Source organism: Oncorhynchus tshawytscha, linkage group LG25, assembly GCF_018296145.1.
Source record: "Oncorhynchus tshawytscha isolate Ot180627B linkage group LG25, Otsh_v2.0, whole genome shotgun sequence".
Classification (NCBI taxonomy): Eukaryota; Metazoa; Chordata; class Actinopteri; order Salmoniformes; family Salmonidae; genus Oncorhynchus; species Oncorhynchus tshawytscha.
The window spans coordinates 10,633,133-10,655,070 of NC_056453.1; the positions used below are offsets into that span (position 1 = coordinate 10,633,133).

The 21,938-nt window shown below is 40.2% G+C and overlaps 1 protein-coding gene across 1 annotated transcript in view; it reads right to left on the reverse strand.

The window, feature by feature from the left end:
- Window positions 1-21,938, reverse strand: part of LOC112224188 (vesicle transport through interaction with t-SNAREs homolog 1A) — a gene marked incomplete at its 3' end in the record, with an annotated part of 61,407 nt that overhangs the window by 16,959 nt on the left and 22,510 nt on the right. The window contains 1 exon segment of the mRNA XM_024387592.2: window positions 3,819-3,896. Coding sequence (XP_024243360.2) covers window positions 3,819-3,896 — 78 coding nt within the window.

The window sequence follows — 21,938 nt, forward strand, 5'->3', positions numbered from 1 at the left end:
TACTTTATTCAGCTTTCCCCAATTAAATTAGGAAAGGATTTCCAATAACAAATATCATAATTTATTATTGTAATTCTGGAAACAGAGTTTAAAAAAGGAAAACATGATGGAAGGGCAAGTCTGAAGAAAATGTCCAAAAAGTCTGAGAATAAATGTATTCCAGCCCGCTATCAAAGCCATTTTGTATCTCAGATGCGTGATAGAATGAAAGAAAAGGAGTTGAAGAAAATATGCAAAAGTAAAACAGCTTAATGTTTGTCTGCTGAGAGCTTCATTTTAGTGAGCCACTGGCCTTGAGGAACTTGGCAGCGACAGGGTAACAAAATGGAGGAGAAAAAAACATTGCAAAAAAAAAAAAAACATTGCAAAAAAAAAAAAAAAAACAACGATTTTTTCACTCTTTCCTTCGGTGAGAAAAAAGGGCCACTTTGCAGACTGGAAACTGTCCTTTATTTCGAAGGTCACAGCCCCCTGCGTTGAACGCATTATTGAGGAGGCCGAAGTTTAAAACTACGCTACATATGTGGCTATTTTAGGGTTTGAACAGGCCAGCCAGAGCTGCCGATCACTCGCCGCAGCCCTTCCCTCCAATTCAATGAGAACCAAACAAAACTTGTTCCATCTTATTTGTGCTGCTTGGTCGATTGTAAGTCCTCGTGGAGGATTTGCTGAAACTATATGAGGGGTTTTGTGCTTGGCATTCTCTTTTTTTCATCAATCTTTACCATTATTTTCAAACGTAACCCACAACGCTAGCTTTGCTTGAGAGAAATAAAGTGTTAAACACAGAAAACTGTAAATGTTATAATTACGGCTCCATGACCGCCTTTCCCTGTGTTTTTGTAATGCCAGCCAGTATTCAAAATTGCACTGCTGCAATTTTTCTGTTATGATAATCAGCAGATTTTTCAAACAAAGATTTTTTTATTCAATACGGAATTCGATACAAGTGGTAATCTGCTTCCTTTGTAGCCTGTAAAATCTGGTCCATGCCGGCTCAAACCAGCACAATCTCTTGTGGCCAAGCCTTCTGCTGTGACTGAAATCGAAACTATTCCGTAGAGTGTTCGTGTGTGGTAGGGTGTTTGTGTGTGTCTGAGTGTGTGAGTTGCATGCCGAGTGAGAAAAGGGAGGAAAAAAAGTGCAACGGTAGACTACCACGTTATAAAAAATGTAAAAAAGAAGAGTGATAGCGCCATTTCAGTCTCTGTCCGCATACAGATAACGAATAAATGCCCAACTCTATTAAATCGTTCTTTAGCCATTATCGCAGGGCCAACACTCCATTTTCAGAACTCCCTATTTACTTAGCTATAAATCCTTGCCATGTAACGAATAGATTTGTGACTGGTAATGATCCGTTTAGCCAGAGCTATATGAAATGATCCTGAACTCTTTCAGATCGTCAGGAATTAAATTGACCGACTTGCCCAAGCTCCCCCATCCTCTCTATCACTCCAGTCTTGTTCGATCAAAAAAAAAAAAAAAACTGAAGTTCCGAGCACTCCACTCACAGCAAGACCAAGCGTTATCTCCAAAAGTTTTAAAAATGGAAATGAGGTAAATATGGCACCATGGTAAATAGAAAAATGGTGTGTGTGAGACAACGTCTGTTTTACAATGTACACACATTAGAATTCTGATATTGACTCAACTTATAGTACAAATGTTATGCTTTGAGCATTCAAGACTCTGAAGCAACTACTTAAGGAATAGGTATACACCAAACCACAGGTCTATGGTTACTGAGCAATACTGAGTTTAATAAAGATGCCATAAGTTTGTTCTAGATCTATATATCCCCATTTATTTTTTGAATAACTGTTGTATTGTGTATTTCATTTTTATTTGCTTATACATGTTCACTAAATTTGTCTTACTAAATGTGGACTTTCTTCTTTGGTTCAGGGACAATTTGCCTCCCCTGGCTTTCCATTCGTCCTTGAGGGTTATTAAATCACTTAAGAAAATACAAGGTTTTGTGCGAACCATGGAGGATATTGACTTTATGGCTGAATGACAAAACATAGACAAGTGTATTTTAATTAAACAACAACAACATTCCTTGACATGTTAGCTCTCTAAAAAAAAAAATGGGATTACTTGAAGGCGGGACAAATTAATTATCTTAAAATGTACTTCAAGAAACATTCATTCAGAGATTTAATAGTAGGGAGGTGATATCCTTCCAAATAATGATATCATTTTTCAACAAAGCAGCATAACAGACTAAAAACAACTTAAAATGCATGCATCTTAATGTTGTCCGTCTAGATGAGCTCATCAGGGTGGTTCCATTGTTTAAACAAATTATTATCCTATGAAAAATATTCTTAGGTCTATGAATAATTATTTCAATAATGGGGTTCATCATCAGTTGTTTTTAATGAAAGGGAAATATATATATATTTGAAATGTGGGTCATAATTCTTTTTTTCTTTTCCCTTTGACAAGATTTTGATAGGAACCATCACCAAGACGGTGATGTGACAGTTCTGGCAGCAAATCCACTTCCAACTTCTGTACAAAATGTCAGAGTCACTTCTGTGTCTCACTAATTTGCAGGGAATATGCATATCAATTACACATCTCGGCTAGCGATACATATGTTTGCAAGATGTGCAGTGCATGGGTCATCATTGAAATGGTAATAAGGGAGCTATCAAAAAAAAGACGGGAAAAAAAAAGACGAGACAACTTTATTTAGCTCCGCTCAACTGCAGACCATCTCACTGTACTTTTACAAAGTACTGAGGGACTAAATGTGCAAATTTCTCCCTCTGTCTTTGTCTGTGCTTGTTTGTGTGTGACTGAGACACACACAGCAACTATTGCAAAGTTGACAGGATAATTTAAGGCAATATATAAATTAGTCAAAGGACGCTGGTCAGAGTTGTGAGTGTCTGTTTGTGAACAGCAGCTGTGCAGGTGAGATGTAGGCACCACGTCAAGTGTTAAAAAGATGGTGGGTTTTGTTTTGATGCAGCACTTCAGACATAATGCAAAACAATCACAGTTTAAAGAACATGTGCCATATTTTGGGCAATTAAGATCACTATTTAAGATGTTTGCTTTTGTTTTTCCTTTCTCATATTCAATATGACTGAATCAATAGTTTTTGAAGGCATTGTTCATTTCCCATGTCTTATCATTTTGTGACAATGGAAGAAATATGGCTAATTTGCTTTTTATCTGCTGTTTGTAATCCATTGTATTGAACTCCATCACAGTTTAAATAAAACGTTAAATTGCATTTTCATTGCAAAATTCACCATACATCTTTTCATGAACTTGAATACATTTTCAACTGTAATTGCATAGAATTATAATATAAAATTATACGATTTTCAATATCACTTGCAACAAACTACAACGATTAAAATATAAAAACTGTCAGTGACTTTTTGATACTAATGCTTATAAACATTGAACCTGAGAATCCTATTCATCCTGAGTGTCTGCATTGTGTGGTTTCGCCACCCCTGGTGTTTAAAGGAGTGTGAAAGACACCGTTTGTGGGGAGGAGGTTGGTTGTGTGTGGCTGATAGTGTGTTGGTGGAGGATAAGTACACCGACGGCTGGAGAACAGCTGTGGGGGGGTTGCCCCAATCTGGCGTTGCCCAGATGCTGGGCCCAGGCCTGGAGCCCATTCAGACCTTGGGCAGCTTTGCATTAAACAGTGTTCCTTCCGCATGACTTAGTGCCAATGCTGCGGTGGCCCTGGTGGCCCTAGGAGGTGCCCCGGGAGGCCCTGACCCTTTCACACCCAGGGCCAGCCACCCACACTGGGGACCGGAGGGGCTTGATTAGCACCTTACCTGACTCTCCGAGGAGCCAGCGTCTTCCCCCAGGAGCTCGTTCCGCACGTCATCACTGTAGGCAATACGTGACCTTTTCTGCAGGGGGAGGAGGAAGAGGAAGGAGAAGAAGATGAAGAAGACAGAAGAGGAGAGAACAGAAGAGGGGAGAAAGAGAAAACAGCGGGGGGGGAATAAGCCTTAGTGGAGTTGTCTTGGAAAAACATAACAGACATTTCTTAAGCACGAGAGCCCCCTAATGGACCCGACTGTCAAAAAAGGCAATGCACCTGCGGTTGTGTGTGTGCACACTTGCGAAGTGATCTAGCACCACTGAAATTGTAGAGATGTCCCCCTTTCCCACTTAAATAAACACAATCTGAAGAATAAAACCAACTACGGAGGGCTCTGGCACAGGGGCAGGGGCGGGAGATGTACAAGGAAAGTATCACTCGTCAGCGCTAAATCTTTTCTGGGGGCTGTCACTGCTGTCAGCACAGTGCAGTGGCAGGCTCTGTGATAATGCCGATACTGGGACTTAGACAGGGAATAATTCATCACCCATTGGCGTTCCATCAGATTTGGGATCCCTCTCCCTCTCCTCTTCAGAAGGGGTGGGAGAGGGAATGCAATGTCCCCCCCCCCCAAAAAAAAAATGACAAACACTCTTCAGTGTGCCACCTCCGATGCTGAAGGAGCAGGCCCTGTGTAGAGCTTGTTTACAGACACCAACAGAAAAAGCGCCCGCTTCAAATGCCCTCCAAACTAAATACACAACAGCGGAGAAAGAGAAACTGTTTACTAAGCCTCCTCGTCTTTTCTTCCCTTTCTGCCTTGACAAGACTTCTGTGTGGGCAGTGTGGGGAGAGCAAAATCACCAGGAAATATGGGCCTAAAAATTGGTACATCTATCCTAAGATCTTTCGAGACTCCTGCTTTTGCCAAATATTTTGTCTATTTCCTGTTTAGAATTTGTATTTAGAAGTTCAATTTAAAAATCACATTGTTTAACAAATATAGTAATAGTGCTACAGTATTTTTGAAGAAATAAGAATCAAATCTCTAATCATTCATTGAAATAAAGTAGAGAAAAATATATAAATATATGTGTCACCACGTTTTTTTTATTTTTTATTTCCCACTTGACCAGTGAGTGGAAAGCCATCAGGGAAGTGATTTGTGTTGTTATTGTGACAGTGAGGGACACAGCCACAAGAGTAATTACCGAGTTGTCTGGGAAGCTGATTGACCAGGGCGACAAGTGAAAAACCATTAGATAAAGAGAAGCCCCCAAACAACACACTTTACAGGCATCAACTGAGCCACGGGGACCTGTGCTAACCACCGAAGAAGGAATGACTGCGGGGAACAGCGGAATTCACAATGACCCAAATCAAAAACACAGCACCGCCATAGAACACGCACAAATACAATCGAATACCTTCACAATCCAAATGACAACATTTGCATTATTGTTGCAAATGAAGTGTTAATACCTTTTTTTTTGCGAGCATCAACCGTACTCCCCCCCCCCCCTTTGAACAAACCATTTTTGCAAACAAAATTATTCAAATACATCATTAAGACATTTTGGACAGGATTAATTCTACTCCTAACTGGAAGTACAATTAGCCTTTCTTCCAAATGTGCAGGTTATGACAAAGTTAAGGCATGCTGTTAGTGTGAGTACAAAGACAAACATCAATCTGGAACAGGCAGACAGCGTAGAGTCATGTTTTGCCGGGATAACACCCACATCTCATTTGAGTGGAGCGTCATCTTAAAGAGCCGCAGTGTAACTTAGGGGAAAGACGGGTTGCCAGTAATTGAGACTAGAAGCCAGGAAGAAGGCTTGATTTTGAGTATGCAGAGCCTGACGTCTTCTTCAAACCCCGCACAGTTTTTTGGTATTTCTAAATAGCTGTTTGTTACTGCCAAGAGTATCAACAGTTTCCACGATGAACGCAGCACAAATAAGAGAGAAAATAAAAAGAACTGCAAATGCGACTGAACCAAAGACTACTGCTCCCTACCCATTTACTTTTTTGGTTTGAATTTCCCCCCCTCTGGAAACCCCCCTCCCCATAACCCTTAGAGTGATTATTCCCTTTTCATTTGATGTAAAACAAGAGCAGCTGTGCAATATTGACTGCCTCACCCATTGATAGACTTTGATTACCAGTTGGGGTGTTATGCAAATAAGTGCACCTCAAACAGCTATCTTCATTTGATAATGTTTTGTCATGTGTGACTTTTGAGATCACACCAGTGAGCATCATTTATTGAGAAATATCTATATATTTGATCAGGGTATATCATGGGCTATAATTACTAAGGTTGTTCCAAAAATCGCACACAAAAAAGGTCTAAATAGTAGTTATTTCAAAGAAAAAAGAAAACCCCCAAAAGAACTGTTCAGAAAGACAATGTCGAAAGTTTCTCATCCTAGTTAGTGTGTTGAAGATGGAGCGGGAAATGTTTTAAATGACTAAAAGGAACATGAAACCAGGCGACGAGGCTTTGTAATCTAAAAAGAATGAGCACGTTCATAAGATACCTTATTGCCATAGAAAATACATCTTTCTTTATCCTTTCGAAAGGTCTTTCTTTTGTCACTTTTTCTAATCTTGGGTGAGACTTTGCTTCTATTCCCGGAAGCACAAAAGTACAAAGATACATCTTTATGCAAAGTGGCCGTCTTCTTTAAAATAAAAAAACTCCACACATAATTCGTCAAATGCGAGACGGAGGTTTTGGTGTCCTGTCAAAAAACACACGTGTCTAACCTCTGTTGACATCGATGGGAGAAGAAAGAGTTTCTTCAACCCATCCAAACATAATTATATATGCATGCATAATAACTCATACTGTAAGATATGCTAATCAAGAACAATATCAGAGCTGGAAATTATATTCATGCAATTATGACACAAATATAAAAGTGTTTTTATACCATTTCTGTTTACATACCTGCATGAGTGACTAGATATATACATATCATTACTTTGAAGTAAAATAGTAATTCTGAACAAACAAATCACAACCATTACTTCACTTACATGAACATTAGGCTGAAGTGGACAATAATTTCAACACCCTTGGTTCATACACCCAATTGACATTAGTCGCCTTCAAAAATGTTTTCAAAAGTTCTCCTCTTAAAACTATCAGAACCATTTCAACCAAATAAACTGATCTTCATTGGTAAACAAGTTTTTTGGGGGGGGCAACTAGCCTCCCTCTCTCTATACCCGTTGCAACAAGCGACACAAGGGCGTGCAAATAATTGTGGTGCCTGGAAAGCTGAAAAACGTAAACAGTTCATTAGAAGGGATATAAAAGGCGTAAAAATACCCAGGGGCAGGGTGTAATGAGGGGCCCTGAAGTTACTCTGCAGACGCTTTTTCCTCCACTTTTCCACTCATTCTTTTCATCCCGAGCACACGGCTGGTGGCATGGCGTGAAGAGTAATTAACCATATTGAATTTACAAAAAGTGTGTTTCATTACATCTTTCTCACCAGTGGGAGAGCGGCAGGCCATTTACAACAACAACAAAAAAAGTACTTAAATGGCACTTTTTCCACGACTCGGTGTCAGCTTCAAATGGTCATTTAACCTTTAATTTGCTGCTAATCAGCTCCACATACTGTTGAAGAGGAATCGGCATAGAATAGAAACCCGTTCGAAAAAGTAGAACATTTACTCCAAAATATCCATCAACAATAACACTCAATCATTATGACTGTATTGTTATCATTAATACCACTACTATCCTATTAAAAACCATAGTAAAACATGGACACAAAGTCGACAAAAAGAAAAACCACAAGCGCACAAAAAACTGAAAACGCGACATCACTTCCTAGTTCCTATTATTGTGTCCCTGTGATATGTTCTCAGGTGATAGTGGCTCTTTTCTAGTTCCCCAGAAGCGGGGCAGAGGTGGCGCGGCGTTAAAAAGGAAGCAGAGATCTTTAAGCAGACAGAAGTATCACAACAGCGTCTTCAATAATGCATCTCATCCTGGCAGGGGGTTTAACACTCCACTGGCACAAAGAACAGCTCTCACACACACACACACACACACTTGTTGTTTTTGTGTCACCTCCTCTCCTTTAAGACAAACAAATTGGCAGAGGTTGTTCAATTAAGTAAGTGCTTCTTTTTGGTGCATTTGCTACATTATCAGATAAAGGCAAGCGGCGACAATTGAGATTGTCACAGGAGGGGTTTTCTGTGCCTTTGTTTTGATTTTGGGTTTCATCAAATCCACTACTCCTGTCTATCATCAGAGGGAGTGTGTACTTGTGTGTATGTGTTTATGTGGAATAAAGGGCCTTGCAAGCTTGTGTGTGTGCGTGTGTGTGTGCGTGCGTGTGTGTATGAGAAACCTCCTTCAGAAATTGTCTATATGTGTGTGCACGTTGTGTGTGTGTGTGTGTGTGTGTGTGTGAGCGCGCACTGGCCTGTGTGTTTTCTTAATATAACTGCAACAGTAGTAGGGAACCTAAGCCGTAGATATCAGCACGGGGCCTCATTAGCGCACAGGTTGGTGCTTTTGTGGCTTTAACACACAAGGCATTGTGTTTCACAGCCATGAAAAGACTAAATGAATCTCACCAGCGCTACAACAGAAACACAACTAAACTCAAATGACCAAGGAAAACAATAGCAGAGGAGCTATAAACACATTTAAACTGGGCTGAGGGTGGAGGAATTGTCCCATATGACAACGTGCACTCAATCCATTTCAAAAGGGCCTTCATGTCATTTCAGCAGGAAATAATATTACGTATGTCCATAAATAAGTACATAGAAGAAACAGATAACGAAATGGGTCAGACTTGCACTTTCAACGTTTAAATGTATTACATTGAAAATAATTTGTACTTGAACCAGGCAACTTTGCACAATATTTATATATAATATTACATCATATTATGTTACAATATGTCATATCATGTCATATTGTGTTGTAAAAATGTGATGTTAGGCGATAGCCTTTGTTTAATGGTATATTGTTATGACGGGGGTCTTTTACTCTTCCACCACTGTAATACGTGCGCTAGATTTTCCTGTCAAAGTCGTTTCTATTGTTTAAGTAGAGCCGAGATCAGTCAATAAGCCTAACGACTGTACCCGCAAAGCAAGAGGGTGAGCGAGAGAGGAGGAAAAAAACGATCGCAACTGAACTCTAAACAAAAGAGCAAATTCAAGGGGCTTTGATTGAAGAAACGGCATATACTTTTTGAAGGCCGGGGAATCGTCTCACAATGGTTATTTCTTTAAGGCATGAGGGCCGATTAAACCCAATATTAAAATACGGAAGCAGTTCTAATGAAAAATCAAAAGCCTGGCTTCTTACCCCCTCCCCCCCGTTCTTTCTCTCTGGCTCTCTCTTTCTCCTCTTCTCTCAGTACATGAATCCCGGGTTTTATGAGGGAAGAGGGAGAGGAGAGTCAGGCCCGGGCGTCGGTGGTGCAAACACACAGACAGCGGTGCAGAAATCAATAGAGGAGAGCCGTCGGGGAGGCAGCCGGGCGAGAGGAACCAGAGCGGGGCCCGCTCGGATCACAACGCTGGCTTCTGGCGTGCAGTGGGGAATAAAAGTGGGCCTCCCCGGGTCAGCGCCAGAGAAAAAGGTGAGATTAGAGGGGAATGGATGAGGGATTTCAGGGGGGGGCACACGGTACGGGATACCTGGCGAGCCAGGGACCAATCGGCCCATTAGCCTGTGGCTACCTACATATGGTTCACTGAACCCTCCACTGAGAATATTTTTTCTTTTCTTTTGCGTGAATCCGTCTTTCTTTTCTTTTCTTTTTTTTTAAAAAGAAGACCTTCACTTTTAACCCTTTCTCCGAATTGGAGAGCGTTCTCTTTTGACCTCGATTTATGATTCATCGTTGTTTGATGTCTATTCTCTGAGTGTTATCTAAAAAAGGTAGAAAGTTAGACACAAAGGAAGAGATGTGGGCCCATATATCGTTGGACTGCTATTGTTTGTGCGTGCGCGCCCAACTGCATCCGTCTATGAAAATGCACAGAAGACTTCCTCTGTCCCTCGCCTTTCTTCGGAGTAACGTGGCCATTGTCTGGACTGAATGGCTCCAGGCTCCCTTATTACCATAAGAATACAGCAGCACGCATAGGGGCTTAGTCACATCATTAACTCTATATATCTATGTATACTGTCTTATTCCACTGATCAAACCACATTCAAATGGAGATGAGGTCCGTAGGTCCCTTCCAGCAGAGCCATTCCAACATGTGCCCTTGTGAACTTCCCTACACATTTCCCGGCGCGATGGGAATCCACCGATTTTGTGGCGGAATTCAGACCAGTTGTCCGAACTATGAGAAATGGCCAATTGAGGGTTGATGGGGGTCTTGTTCACCTCTTTCACATGGATTTCAACAATCCATAGAAAGGACACAGCCAACAACGTCAGCTACTTATCCTAAGAGTAAGTGTGCAGTTAAGTTCGCCAGGGCATTGGGTTAGTCTAAGGGCACATTCATATTATAAACACAGTTCAAGCAATATGCATGTGAATACCTGTCTCATTAATGTTTGGAGTAACTGCTACAGGTTGGCAGGTGCACAATGCAGTAATTCCATATGGATATACTCACTTCATCTATTCCGCATGTATTACAACACATAGGAAACCATCTTAGCACTAGGTTTTTAACTACTCACATGAGTAAGAATGTCATTCTAAGCTTAATTAGGAGTTGAACCAAAACCTATAAACAACTGAAATCAAATGACAAGATATGAAGTGATTTACCGATTAGGCTATACTTTATTTTACAGTCCACTTTTCACCAGGTATTAGCTTAGCAATTACAATGACCTAATAATCACATTTTTGGTTTCCTTGGAATTATAAACAAACAGCCCTTTGTACCATTTGCTATTGAGAGTTGAAATGTTTTGTACCAACAAGTATATATGATCAAATAACTTCTTACCAAGTAAATACCAGTTGAAGCAAGACTGTGAAATGAAGGGAAACCCTGAATTCTGACTTAAATCACATTTTGAGCGCAACGCGTGAGCAATTCCAATGTTATCTACCATGTGATGTCAATAAATTGTGTAAAGATGTAAACACAAAAAAGTACAAATAAGTGCATCAGAAGCCAAATAAAACAGAAGTGTTTAGTTTCACTGTGGGTGTGAGTTGATGCTCGGATGGCAACCAACCTCTGGGATAAATGAACAAATCCTTAATTCATCCTCTACAGTGTAATTTTGATCAAGGCCACAGCGAGATTCCTCCGCAGGCTTCAAAACCAGCCAAGAAACTACAAAATTGTCGGTCGCAAAGACCAAAAGCAGTTTCTTTTCCTTTTGTATGCTCCCCATTAGAAGCACTTAAGCAAGAGCAAGAGAAATGCAATTCGATGGGGGAAACTTTGTTTCCATTAACAGATTTCATCGCAGGGTAAACACATTGAGCTAACTGGGAAAACCCACTGAGTGTCAAGGAAAACTGTAGATGTCAAAGTTCTCCCTTTCTTTCCCGCTCTCTCCAGACTCATTTCTTAAAGGGAACCCCCCCCCCAAAAAAAGAGGAAAAAGCCCCCTCTTAAAACAGAGGAAAAACACAAGCCTACTAGATGCATTCATAATGCATTTCATAAAAATTTCATGACTTTTACATACTTAAGCCAGTCTGGAAAAAATATAATAATCTGTCACCTTTTCAAGGCCCTCTTGTCAGTGCATCACTTGGGTGTGGGTGTCACGTGTCAATTCAGGTTTACACTGGTGCGTGGAAAAGGTTTGAGGCCCTGAAACAAGGGCAAGGACAGTACTGGGATGATTGGGGAGTGGATGGGAGGGGGGGGTGATATTATATCCCCATGTTTTTATGTTTCCCCCTTATTATCTTTAGTCCCCTCTCAGTCAAGTCACTCAATCAAATAAGCCCCGAGGACAGAGAGGACCTGCGAGGCCCTTACTCCAGGCAGACATGTCTAACAGCACTGATCACTGTCAGTGGGAGGGTGACTTTCTCTGCTTTGGAGAGGACCCCAAGATAAGCGAAAGGAAATGCTCGCTTCAATGAATAATACAAACTACAAGACACATTCACACACACATACAAATGTAGGATCTTAATTTGAGCGAGTTTGATACAGCAGGAAAATAACCTAGCATCAATAGGAAAAGTGAATTATAATGAGGACTGTAATTAATGGACATTTTTGAAGTTGATAGATTTTTAATAAGGGAAAATCAAGTCTGAAATTTCAGTGGAAATTAACTTCAGAAGCCTTTTTAAATCTCAAATACACTACAAGTTTTAATGCAACAGAGTGATCAAATTAAGATCCTACATCTGTAATACAGTGCCTTCAGAAAGTATTTATACCCCTTGACGAATTCCACATTTTGTTGTGTTACAGCCTGAATTCAAAATGGATTTACATTTTTTTTCCTCTCACCCAAATCGACACACAATCCCGCATAATGACAAAGCAAAGGCAAGTTTAGACATTTTTGCACATTTATTGAAAATTAAATACAGAAATATCTAAATTTACATAAGTATTCACACCCTTTTGCTATAACACGCCAAATTTAGCTCAGGTGCATCCAATTTCCTTTGATCATCCTTGAGATGTCACTGCAACTTGGAGACATTTCAATTGTTTGGACATGATTTAGAAAGAAACACCTATATTTAGGTCTCACAGTTGACTATAACCATGCTGTCCAAGGAACTGTCTCTAGATCTCTGAGATTTGTGATGAGGCATAGATCATAGGGAAGTGTATACAAATATTTCTAGAGCATTGAAAGTTTCCAAGAGCATAAAAAATATATATTGAACTATCCAGACTCAAAGTAATGATGGACTGTCGTTTCTTTTTGCTTATTTGAGCTGTTCTTGCCATAATATGGACTAGGTCTTTTACCAAATAGGGCTATCTTCTGTATACCGCCCCTACCTTGTGACAACACAATTAATTGGCTCAAACGCATTAAGGAAAGAAATTCCAGAAATGAACTTTTAACAAGGCACACCTGTTAATTGAAATGCATGCCAGGTGACTACCTCATGAAGCTGGTTGAGAGAATGCCAAGAGTGTGCAAAGCTGTCAAAGCAAAGGGTGGCTACTTTGAAGAATCTAAAACACATTTTGATTTGTTACACTTTTTTGGTTACTACATGATTCCATGTGTTATTTCATAGTTTTGAGGTCTTCACTATTATTCTACAATGTAGAAAATAGTAAAAATAAAGAAAAACCCTTGTAGGTGTGTGAACTTGGCCGGAGCTGTATATTTACCCATTTTGAATTCCAACTGTAACTACAAAATGTGGAATAAGTCAAGGGGTATGAATACTTTGACGGCGCTGTACATACCATTGAAGACAAATATGTGTAAGAGAATGTAGGAATTGATGTACCAACAGTGCATTATTCACACATCATTGACAAATGAAAACTGATTTATTACAATCATGAATTGTTATATCGCTTTGACCACAGCAATTGGCTGATTATCACACTGACAGAGAACACTGTACTGCAATTTCTCAATTCTTCAGTTCCTCATGTCTCCCGGGTAAGAGAACCATCACAACAGTGTTGGAGGAACCAGGACTCTTCTCCCCTTCTGGTGACTCAGTCCTTCACCCTTCCACCACCACCATAAACACTCTCCCAACAGTGAGACTGTAGAGGTTGATCTATTAGGGGCTTGCAAGCCCCATCTTTGTGTCTAAAAAAGGAGAAGTCTTTTTACTCCGTCAATCCACAAGAAGCTCGGGAAGAGTTGCTGTGTAGAACAGCTTCGAAAATGAAAGGCAGAATTCATAAGCAGAGAAAAATATTGATTGTTTACATCTTAAATCTGCGCTGGGCTCTGAGGAAAGAGAGAGAGAGAAAAATCCCCTAAAATCCGGGCAATTTCCAAGAAATATGATATTTTTAATCAGGATGTGTGGCTGGACTTTGGCGCTATTGATGACTTGTTAACTACGGAACACATAAATACTAATCTGCATTAACTCCTTAATGGTACACAACGAAGACTGAAATGTTTTAGGGAGGACAAGCGCAGACGAGCCAATTTAAGGGGATTTATAGTGTCTAACATCCAACTAATGTTGGTCTGTCATGTTCTGTTTGTAGAAGTCGCTGTAATGGAGGATTGGGTACAAATTACACAGAACCTCCCAGCTGGATTACAAGGACGTTGTGCCATGACCAGCTAAGTACAGTGCTTGTTCAATATCCCGTCAAACCTATATGTAATACCATAATTATTAAGCATCTTCGATTTAAGTGAAGAATTCTGGATGACGCTTAAACTAGATATATTTTGAGAAAGGACAGCAGGACATTCCAATAAAGTGGCTTTACAAACCTTTGGTGACAGTTTTTTCTCCGTTACATTCCTAACTGAGCCCATCAAGATAACTTCAGGAGAACTAAGTACCAAAGTTCTACAGTCTCCTTGACCATGAACGAAGATCTCATTAATACACTAGTAAATGTACCATGGACAAGTTGGTATGTTTTTCCTTCTTCAATCCCCCATATTGAAAAAAAAGAAGGAATGAGCCAGTTCTATGCAGGCTAAAGATATAATTAAACACAAAAGCAAATGTTTTAAGTGAGAAGCTGGTCTGAAGCCGAACACTTTTTCATGAGCACCACAATGCCTATTTCGCCCATGCTCTACCAAGGTTTTCAGGCACACATTTTTGACATTCTACTGCAGCTACAGTCAGGTTCAAAATGATTGGGACCCTTGATAAATAATTAGCAAAAAAAAAGCTATGAAAAAAACTTACTGAGCTGTGTGTGACTCGTTTCAAGAAACTAGGCATATTTCGCGCATCACTACTTCACAGGAGAGCCATTTGAACGTAACTTTTTTTATTTATCAAAATTATATTTTTGCCAGAAATGCCTTCTGGAACATGTGAACTTTCATGTGCCTTAATACGAATAAAACATTCTAAATTTTCGAGCATAGTTGGTTTAACCACAGAAAAAGACAGCAACCAATCCGCTAGCCATGATTGGCTGCAATAATGAGGGGGCTGGACATGCTGAGAAATTAGTTTGGTCTGCCATGTAGCACGCTTCTGTCTATAACATGAGCTGGTCAGTATGAGTAGGTAATCCTTTCTAACGTGGCTTTATTGAAATATATTGTGTAGTAGAACTGCATAAGTGTTGCTCTCCACTTTCTGGAAGACCGAGTTTTGAAATGAGGAATGCAGAGTGCATATAGAGAATGATAGGTTTGATTGCAAATATGCAGACGGAGTCAAAAAGAGACAACATCAGGCTTGTTGTATAAAACACCTGTCTCCGGATTACATCTTCAAACTAAGGGCAACCATGGTATCCGTGACAGAGGGAAAAGTGTCCATCCAAGTACATAACCAGTCAAAAGTTTGGACACCTACTCTTTATTTTTTACATTGTATTTTTTATATTGTAGAAATGACATCAAAACTGTGAAATAACACATATGGAATCATGTAGTAACCAAATTTATTTTATATTTAAAGGTTCTTCAAAGTAGCCATCCTTTACCATGATGACAGCTTTGCACACCCTTGGCATTCTCTCAACCAGCTTCATGAGTTAGTCACCTGGAATGCATTTGCTTTGTGCTCACTCTGGTACTCCTGATTAAATTCACGAACGCACCCGTAATATAAACCAGCCTTTAGTCTTGAACTCTTTGGTTGTTTAATACATGGCCTCAAATGTGAATCCTTAAAGAGATGGGTGTGGCTAAGGCTTTAGAGGGTGTGAACAATGCTGACAAAGCTCTCCAGTAGGTGAACCAAAACATTCAAAAGGGCCATTTTCTCAAAAGTGAGGTTACAAGTTAATCAACTTTCAAAGCAGAATACTTTCCCATTGTTCCTCAACTGCAATGTATGATATTCAATTTATTTTTAGGCTCTGAGTTTCTACTTTAATCCAATGTTGAAAAAAAAAAAAACACTTCAACTTTTGCTACATAAGATTGAATCGAGCTGGTCGGTCACATATTGTATGCTCCAAAACACAAAACGCTCAGATAAAAAGATTCCATTTAACAATACATTTTTTTTCAAACAAATATATGGGTCAAAATTATTGGCACCCGTTTTCAATACCTCACCCTGCGAGGATAACGGCACTGAACCATTTCTAAAAACGTTTATAAGATTGGAGAACACATTAGAGCATTCCTCCATACAGAATCTTTCCAGATCCCTGATATCATTCATCTGCGCTTAGAAATGGTCAGTTAACCATTTATGTATGGATTTTGTGTGCTTGGGGTTATTGTCTTGCTAGAAGATCCAAGTTCATGATGCCGTTGACCTTAACAAGGGCCCCAGGACCAGCGGAAGCAAAATATAAATCTTAATTTCTTAACTCATCAACATGCTTTTAGTCTATCCAGATTCCCAGATATTTCTAAGCATGTATACGATCAATTATTTAAAAAATATTTAACCTTTATTTAACTAGGCAAGTCTATTTAACTAGGCAAGTCAGTTAAGATCAAATTCTTATTTACAATGACGGCCTACACCGGCCAAACCCAGACGACGCTGGGCCAATTGTGCGCCGCCCTATAGGACTCTCAATCATGGCCGGATGTGATACAGCCTGGATTCGAACCAGGGACTGTAGTGACGCCTCTTGCACTGAGATGCAGTGCCTTAGACTGCGGCGCCACTCGCGAACCCTCCAAAGTACGTATGCATAAATCATCAGATACATGATTTGGAAAATAACATATACTTGGTTTTACTTGCATTAAGTACCAATTTCAGTTTTTCCCTGTTTTCTACAGGGAAACAGAAGTTGGTCAGCTGTGGGGGCAATAGCATATACCACAGTGTCATCTGCATATAGGTGAAAGCATACATTTTTTTAAACAGATAAACCAATATTGCTAACGGAAATAGTGAAAAGAAACAACCTTAGTCGTGTCCAGAAAACCTGATTCAAAGTCATCAGTAAATACACACTGCATACTGTCCTTTAAATAACTTTCAAACAAGCTACACACAGCTTGGTCCAGGGCAATTTATGAAAGCCTTTGAATAAGTCATGAGTCATGTTTTAGATAGCTCAATAAAAAGGGCTGCAAAGTTTCTTACTATCCAAACAATTAAGAACATAATTTAAAACCAAAGAAGAAGCAGAGATGGTGCTATGACCTGGTCTGACATGACTGATGTACATTTAGAATACATTTCGTAGTTAAAAAGGATCTAAAATGTGTATTTTACAAGGATTCTTGAATTTGGAAATGGGGTAAAATGTACTTTGGTCACACGGATCTACACATTTGTTAAGGGGGAGTATATGGGCCATATTCCAGACCCTGGGGAAAGTGCAAGAAAAAATTGTAAGGTAAAAAAACAAATTCTGCAAATCTGAAAAGCTGCAGGAAGTAAGGATCATGCAAATTAGCCCCAGTGGATTATATATATATATATATATATACACACACACACACATACAATTGAAGTCGGAAGTTAACATACAATTTAGCCAAATACATTTAAACTCAGTTTCACAATTCCTGACATATAATCCAAGTAAAAATTCCCTGTTTTAGGTCAGTTAGGATCACCACTTTATTTTAAGAATGTGAAATGTCAGAATAATAGTAGAGAGAATTATTTATTTCAGCTTTTATTTATTTTATTACATGCCATAGTCAGGTTTGTAAGGCCTCATTGCTCACGCACTTTTTCAGTTCTGCCCAAAAAATGTCTATGGGATTGAGGCCAGGGCTTTGGGATGGCAACTCCAATACCTAGACTTCGTTGTCCTTAAGCCATTTTGCCACAAATTTAGAAGTATGCATGGGGTTATTGTCCACTTGGAAGACCCATATGCGACCAAGCTTTAACTTCCTGACTGATGTCTTGAGATATTGCTTCAATATAGCCTCATCATTTTAATTCCTCATGACGACATTTATTTTGTGAAGTGCACCAGTCCCTCCTGCAGCAAAGCACCCCCACAACATGATGCTGCCACAAATGTGATTCACGGTTGGGATGGCTTGCTAGCGTTCCCCTTTTTACTCCAAACCTAACGATGGTCATTATGGCCAAACAGTTCTATTTCTGTTCCATCAGGCCAGATGACATTTCTCCAAAAAGTATGATCTTTGTCCCCATGTGCAGTTGCAAAAAGTAGTCTGGCTTTTTTATGGCGGTTTTGGAGCAGTGGCTTCTTCCTTGCTGAGCGGCCTTTCAGCTTATGTCAATATAGGACTCGTTTTACTGTGGATATAGATACTTTTGTTCCGGTTTCCTCCAGCATCTTCACAAGGTCCTTTGCTGTTGTACTGGGATTGAATTGCACATTTTTGCACCAAAGTACATTCATCTCTAGGACACAGCGCGTCTCCTTCCTGAGCGGTATGACGGCTGCGTGGTCCCATGGTGTTTATACTTACGTACTATTGTTTGTACAGATGAACGTGGTACCTTTAGGCATTGGGAAATAGCTCCCAAGGATGAACCAGACTTGTGGAGGTCTACAATTTTTTGATGAGGTCTTGGTTGATTTCTTTAGATTTTGCCATGATATCAAGCAAAGAGTCACTGAGTTTGAAGGTAGGCCTTGAAATACATCCCCAAAGTAGATGTACTAACTGACTTGAAAACTATAGTTTGTTAAAAATAAATTTGTGCAGTGGTTGAAAAACAAGTTTTAATGACTCTAACCTAAGTGTATGTAAACTTCCGACTTCAACTGTATGTATATTTTTTTTTTTACATCAATCTTGCTCAAGACGTCTAGTACATCAACAAGAGAAAGTTCTTGAAATTAAATCAAAGATTCACCAGAAATTGACAGAACTTCAATCGAGCAACTATAGGCTGGGAGAGGGGAAGCAGCTGACTGATTGGCCTGGGTCAATTAAAACACAATTTCTTTCAAATAAAACAAAAATGTATATAATTTCTTTTGCAAATGCAGATTTTTTTTAACGCAAAACCACTGTTGTGTGACTAAAGAGCATATATATATATATATATATATATATACACACACACACATAATGTTGATGCAAAACCCACCACTGGTGTGTGTGTGGCCAAAGAGCTCTATTTTCATGTCATCCAACAAATATAAATGCCTGGTAAATGGAATTGGAACCGGTGCTATGGTCAGATGACATGTGTGTGTATAATATATATTACATACACACACACACACACACACATATATATACATATATATATTACACACACACACACACACGTCATCTGACCATAGCACCGGTTCCAATTCCATTTCCCTGGCATTTATATTTGTTGGATGACATGAAAATAGAGCTCTTTGGCCACACACACACCAGTGGTGGGTTTTGCATCAAAATTATTATACATATGCATAAAAATAACCCCATACCTACTGCAACATATGGTGGTGGATGGTTCATTTTATGAGGCTATTTTGATACCACTGGTCCTGGTGTCATGGTTAAGGTCAACTGAACTGTACCCAGTACCAGGACATGTTTGCCAAAAACCTGGTTGCCTCTGCCAGGAGATTGAAACTTGGCAGCATTGGATCTTCCAGCAAGACAACCACAAGCATACATTGACATTTCAAAGAAACTGTTAATTGGGCACAAAATCAAAAATCTCAGTCTCCGGACATGAACCCAATTGAAAACATGCGGTTTGAATTGAAGAGGGCAGGTCAAAGGATATCAAGGATCTGGAATGTTTCTTTATGGAGGAACGGTCTAATATCCCTCCCAATGTGTTCTCCAATCTCATACAACATTTAAGAAAAAGGCTCAATGCCATTATCCTCGCAAGGTGAGGTATTGAAAACAGGGGTGCCAATAATTGACTCCTATCTTCTTTTTTTTGGGGGGGATCATATATATCTGAGCAAATGTATTAGTATAAAATATACATTGTAAAACAATTGTGAGCATACAATATAGCTCTGTATTTGTATTACTTAATTTAATCTTTTTTTGCACATCTTTCGTTGCTTAGCATTCAAACGTTCTCAAACGTCTGCAGGCTGACCTTGGTCGTCGGGTGAAAGGCGTTTCCTCTGACACATTGGTGCAGATGGCTTCCGGGTTAAGCGGGTGAGTGTTATGAAGCGCGGTTTGGTGGGTCATGTTTAGTCAAGTCGTGTGTCCTTCCCTTCGCCTCCCGAGCAGGTTGGGGAGTTGCAGAGATGAGACAAGATCGAAATTGGGGAGAAAAAGGGGTTAAACATTTACACTGAACAAAAATATAAAACGCAACATGTAAAGTGTTGGTCCTATATTTCATGAGCTGAATAAAGATCCCAGAAATATCCAAACGCACAAAAATCGTATTTCTCTCAAATGTTGTGCACAAATGTGTTTACATCCCTGTTAGTAAGCATTTCTCCTTTGCCAAGATAATCCATCCCCCTGACAGGTGTGGCATATCAGGAAGTTGATTAAACAGCATGATCATTACACAGGTGCACCTTGTGCTAGGGAAAATAAAAAGGCCACTGTAAACTGTGCAGTTATATCACACAACACAATGCCACAGCTGCCTCAAGTTGGAGTGTGCAATTGGCATGCTGACTGCAGGAATGTCCACGAGAGCTATTGCCAGATCATTTTGTTAATTTCTCTACCATAAGCCGCCTCCGTTGTTTTAGAGTATGTGGCAGTACATCCAACCGGCCTCAACTGCAGACCACGAGTAACCAGGCCAGCCCAGGAACTCCATATCTGGCTTCTTCACCTGCGGGATCGTCTGAGACCAGCCACCCAGAAAAACTATAGGTTTGCATGACCAAAAACTTCTGCACAAATTGTCAGAAACCATTTCAGGGAAGCTCATTTGCATGGTTGTCGTCCTCACCATGGTCTTGATCTGAATGCAGTTTGGCGTCATAACTGACTTCAGTGGGAAAATGCTCACCACTGGAAAAGTGTTCTCTTCACGGATGAATCCCGGTTTCAACTGTACCGAGCAGACGACAGACGTATGGAATGGTGAGAGCAAGCAGTGTGTTCACAAGGTTGACATCAGCAGAGGGCCCCATGGTGGAGGTGGAGTTATGGTGTGGGCAGGCATAAGCTACAGACAATGAACGCAACTGCATTTTATCAATGGCAATTTGAATGCACAGTGATAGCGTGACAAGATCCTGAGGCAAATTGTCGTACCATTAATCCACCGCCATCACCTCATGTTTCAGCATGATAATGGCCTGCATACTCACCAGACATCACCCACTGAGCATGTTTGGGATGCTCTGGATCGACATGTACGACAGCGTGTTCCAGTTCCCGCCAATATCCAGCAACTATATATATATAAAAAAAATAAAGGGAACACGAAAATAACATCCTAGATCTGAATGAATGAAATATTCTTATTAAATACTTTTTTCTTTACATAGTTGAATGTGCTGACAACAAAATCACACAAAAATTATCAATGGAAATCAAATTTATCAACCAATGGAGGTCTGGATTTGGAGTCACACTCAAAATGAAAGTGGAAAAACACACTACAGGCTGATCCAACTTTGATATAATGTCCTTAAAACAAGTCCAAATGAGGCTCAGTAGTGTGTGTGGCCTCCACGTGCCTGTATGACCTCCCTACAATGCCTGGGCATGCTCCTGATGAGGTGGTGGATGGTCTCCTGAGGGATCTCCTCCCAGACCTGGACTAAAGCATCCGCCAACTCCTCGACAGTCTGTGGTGCAATGTGGCGTTGGTGGATGGAGCGAGACATGAAGTCCCAGATGTGCTCAATTGGATTCAGGTCTGGGGAACAGACGGGCCAGTCCATAGCATCAATGCCTTCCTCTTGCAGGAACTGCTGACACACTCCAGCCACATGAGGTCTAGCATTGTCTTGCATTAGGAGGAACCCAGGGCCAGCCGCACCAGCATATAGTCTCAAAAGGGGTCTGAGGATCTCATCTCGGTACCTAATGGCAGTCAGGCTACCTCTGGCGAGCACATGGAGGGCTGTGCGGCCCCCCAAAGAAATCCCACCCCACACCATGACTGACCCACCGCCAAACTGGTCATGCTGGAGGATGTTGCAGGCAGCAGAACGTTCTCCACGGCATCTCCAGACTGTCACATGTGCT